A 2,909-nucleotide genomic window follows, 5' to 3' on the forward strand; every position below is an offset into this window, starting at 1 on the left:
ACGATACCCAGCCCGGGGTCATCACATGTGGTTGCCGCAAGCCCGCCGGCCACTCCTTCGTCGAATTCACCGGCCGCGCCGTTCTCAAGCTCGCCGCCTCTGCTCACTCAAGCCCGTCGTGTGTGATACTGTGTGTTTCATTGTGAAAGCGAAACTACTTTGTTTGGTCTTCCAAAAGAGGACACGACTAGAAATCAGTGGTTAAGTTGTATTTACAACACTGTTCCAGAACAGTTCAACCCAGATATTCAGATGTGTGCAGTGCATTTTATGGAGGACTGTTTCCTGAACCTGCAGAGTAACATTAGTCTAGTCTGTGGCACAAAGGCTGTTTCTATAAAGTTGGGCAGTTCCAACCATTACACCAAATACACAACATAATGTTCTTTTTAGCAACGTCATATGACACCTTTAATGTTTTATTAAATGACACTTTGTGCAGTTTCTTTGGAACAATATGTACAATAATACATTTACATTTTTATTATTTACATATATAAATAATGCATTTAAAGATGGAACAGATTTGCCAAAATAAGCCTGTTTTCAAACACACAGCTTATAACACAGGGATACGATGTCTTGAAAGTGCCGAAAAGTCAGTCATAATCTATAAACTGGTTGTAGCTATTTTTGCAATTTAGATGTTAAAATAATTGTTTAATAAATGTTTTAAAAGCACCACACAATATTTTTTTTTTGTAATAAAAATTAAATATTTTTAAAAATATATTTCAAAATGCCTTTCAGGGCCAAAAATAAATAAATTTGAATTGCACAATAGCAGTAATTTCAAATGAGAATAGCCTACTAGAGAGAAATGCTTTTTAAAAAATTATATATATAGTATATTTTGAAATATATAAAAAAAACATGTTTCAAGTTGTTATGATTAAATTATTTCATAATTTGTTATTTTATTATTTATTAATGTTTACTTTTTTATATATAATTATATTAAAATATCTATATAAAAAAAAGTAATAATTTTTAATTCTAATTTTTGGAATATGTGAATACATTTGTGAATACTTTTTTTTTAATTGAAATAAAATATAACTAAATTATTTGTAAAAAATGAAAATATATAAAAAAAATAAAAAGATAAAATTACATATATATGTATGTGTGTGTGTGTGTATCAGTAATATATTTTTTTAATAATTTAAAATGTATATTTTTTTGTTTGGCTATTTGACATGTTTTATTTATTTATTTATTTTGGCCACATGAGTAGGATCAGTCTTAACACTTCAGGGGAAACAATCTATAAATTGGCTTACTTATTTTAACATCAAAGTAACAACACACTTCACCTTTAAATCAGTCAAGAATAACAGGCATACGCATAGCTCATTTTCTGCATTTCTCTCACCATCAATGTCTGTGGTGCAATTTTTGCCACTTCCTGGACACTAAAATTTAAGAAGTCTCTATCATGCACCCTCCATCAAACACGTACACAAACCTTCAGAAAACCACACTGTCAATTCCCAGATAAGCATCGGCCTTTAAAAGTGAAAACCTTTCAAATATTTACGTGACGTGTTTGAGAGCGGCGCTTCTGTTGACCTTCATACATGCGGCTCGTTTATCCCAGTGATCAATGTCCTTATACTGTTTTCTGTTTATATTGAATAAAGTGAATGATGACAAGTTTGTTATAAAGATGAGCTCACAGTATGGATGAATAAACACTATACAAAAGGAAGTTTATCCTCTGTTTGCCGACACTCAGTTCGGTCATTTATGTACACAGGTTTGGCTACAGTGTTTTCCTTTTCTTACTAAGATAACACTCTACACGTGAGTTGTGTTGTTTTGGCAATCCTTGTTACCTCTGTCACCTTACAAGGAAGTGGAGTAATGTTTACCATGCTGCATTTGTGTACAAAAATAATTGCACAGCCATTTCCTTGCCTACATGAAACCATTGGTCAAAGTGCGTTTGTGACCTCTTGTGGTTTCGGCAGACTGTTTTTCTCAGTTTCAGGATGCTCCTTCTTGGAGCTCCATAGGATTTGTGGACACCAACATCTACCCCAAATGCCCCTCACCATCGCCCCAATTGTGTTTCTAAAAGCCGCAGAGGTGAAGTAAAAAATAATCGGGTCCAAACAAGCATTGAACGTGCTGAGAAGAAGGGCTTTGTCTCTCCAAGCTGGGCTTGACTTGGTTATGAAACCGACCACATGGGAGACGTTGTAGGGTCCAAAACAGAGCACAAACACCAACAACGTCCCCAAAGCCAATCCAATCGCCCGCAGCTTTCTCCGTCGGCCGATGTTTGGCAGCCTCGAAAGGATGCGGATGAAGTTTATGTAGCAGAAGCTGCAAATAAACAAGGGAACGCAGAAGAGAACAATGCACAACTCCAAGCGTACGGGCAAGAGGATCTCGAGTTGAGCGTCGGTGAATCCTTCGTAGCAGACGTTTCGGGATGGCGGGACCGTCCCGGATGGGTTGTAGTAGGGCACGATGTAGACAATGCTGAGATGGAGGATGGAAAACCCCCAGATGAAGATACTGGCGGACACGGCATAGATGGGTCTTCTCCGCAGGGAGTGCTGGATTGGGAACGCGACGCCGAGGTAGCGCTCCACGCTCACCGCGGTCAAGAAGAAGGTGCTGTTGTAGATGGTCATGTAGAAGACAAAGCCAGACAGCGGACACAGAAAGTATTCAATATTCCATACCATATTATTGGCCACTTCTTGCATCTTAAAGGGGAGGAAGATGAGGAAGAGCAAGTCTGAGATGATCAGGTTGAGAAGGAGGATGTCGATGGGTGCCGGCTTCCTCCAAATCTTGCGGCTGAGCGTGTAGAAGGCCAAGACGTTGGTGGGGAAGCCGGTGAGGAAGGTGACGATGTAGACGGTGAGGCACAGATAATAATCACAGTGTTGCAT

At 38.4% G+C, this 2,909-nt stretch overlaps 1 protein-coding gene across 1 annotated transcript; it reads right to left on the reverse strand.

The window, feature by feature from the left end:
• Nucleotides 1–1,937: 1,937 nt before the first annotated feature.
• LOC107552509 (free fatty acid receptor 3-like) lies at nucleotides 1,938–2,909 on the reverse strand. Its single transcript, XM_016234404.1, has one exon. It carries the CDS (start codon nucleotides 2,907–2,909, stop codon nucleotides 1,938–1,940), a length of 972 nt encoding a protein of 323 aa, XP_016089890.1.

The sequence above is a fragment of the Sinocyclocheilus grahami genome, unplaced genomic scaffold (genome assembly GCF_001515645.1).
Source record: "Sinocyclocheilus grahami isolate Dianchi unplaced genomic scaffold, SAMN03320097.WGS_v1.1 scaffold452.1, whole genome shotgun sequence".
NCBI classification, from domain to species: Eukaryota; Metazoa; Chordata; class Actinopteri; order Cypriniformes; family Cyprinidae; genus Sinocyclocheilus; species Sinocyclocheilus grahami.

Bases quoted from the DNA above. Each gene is read 5' to 3' on its own strand.
- LOC107552509 (XM_016234404.1), bottom strand. From the start codon at position 2,909: ATGCAACACTGTGATTATTATCTGTGCCTCACCGTCTACATCGTCACC.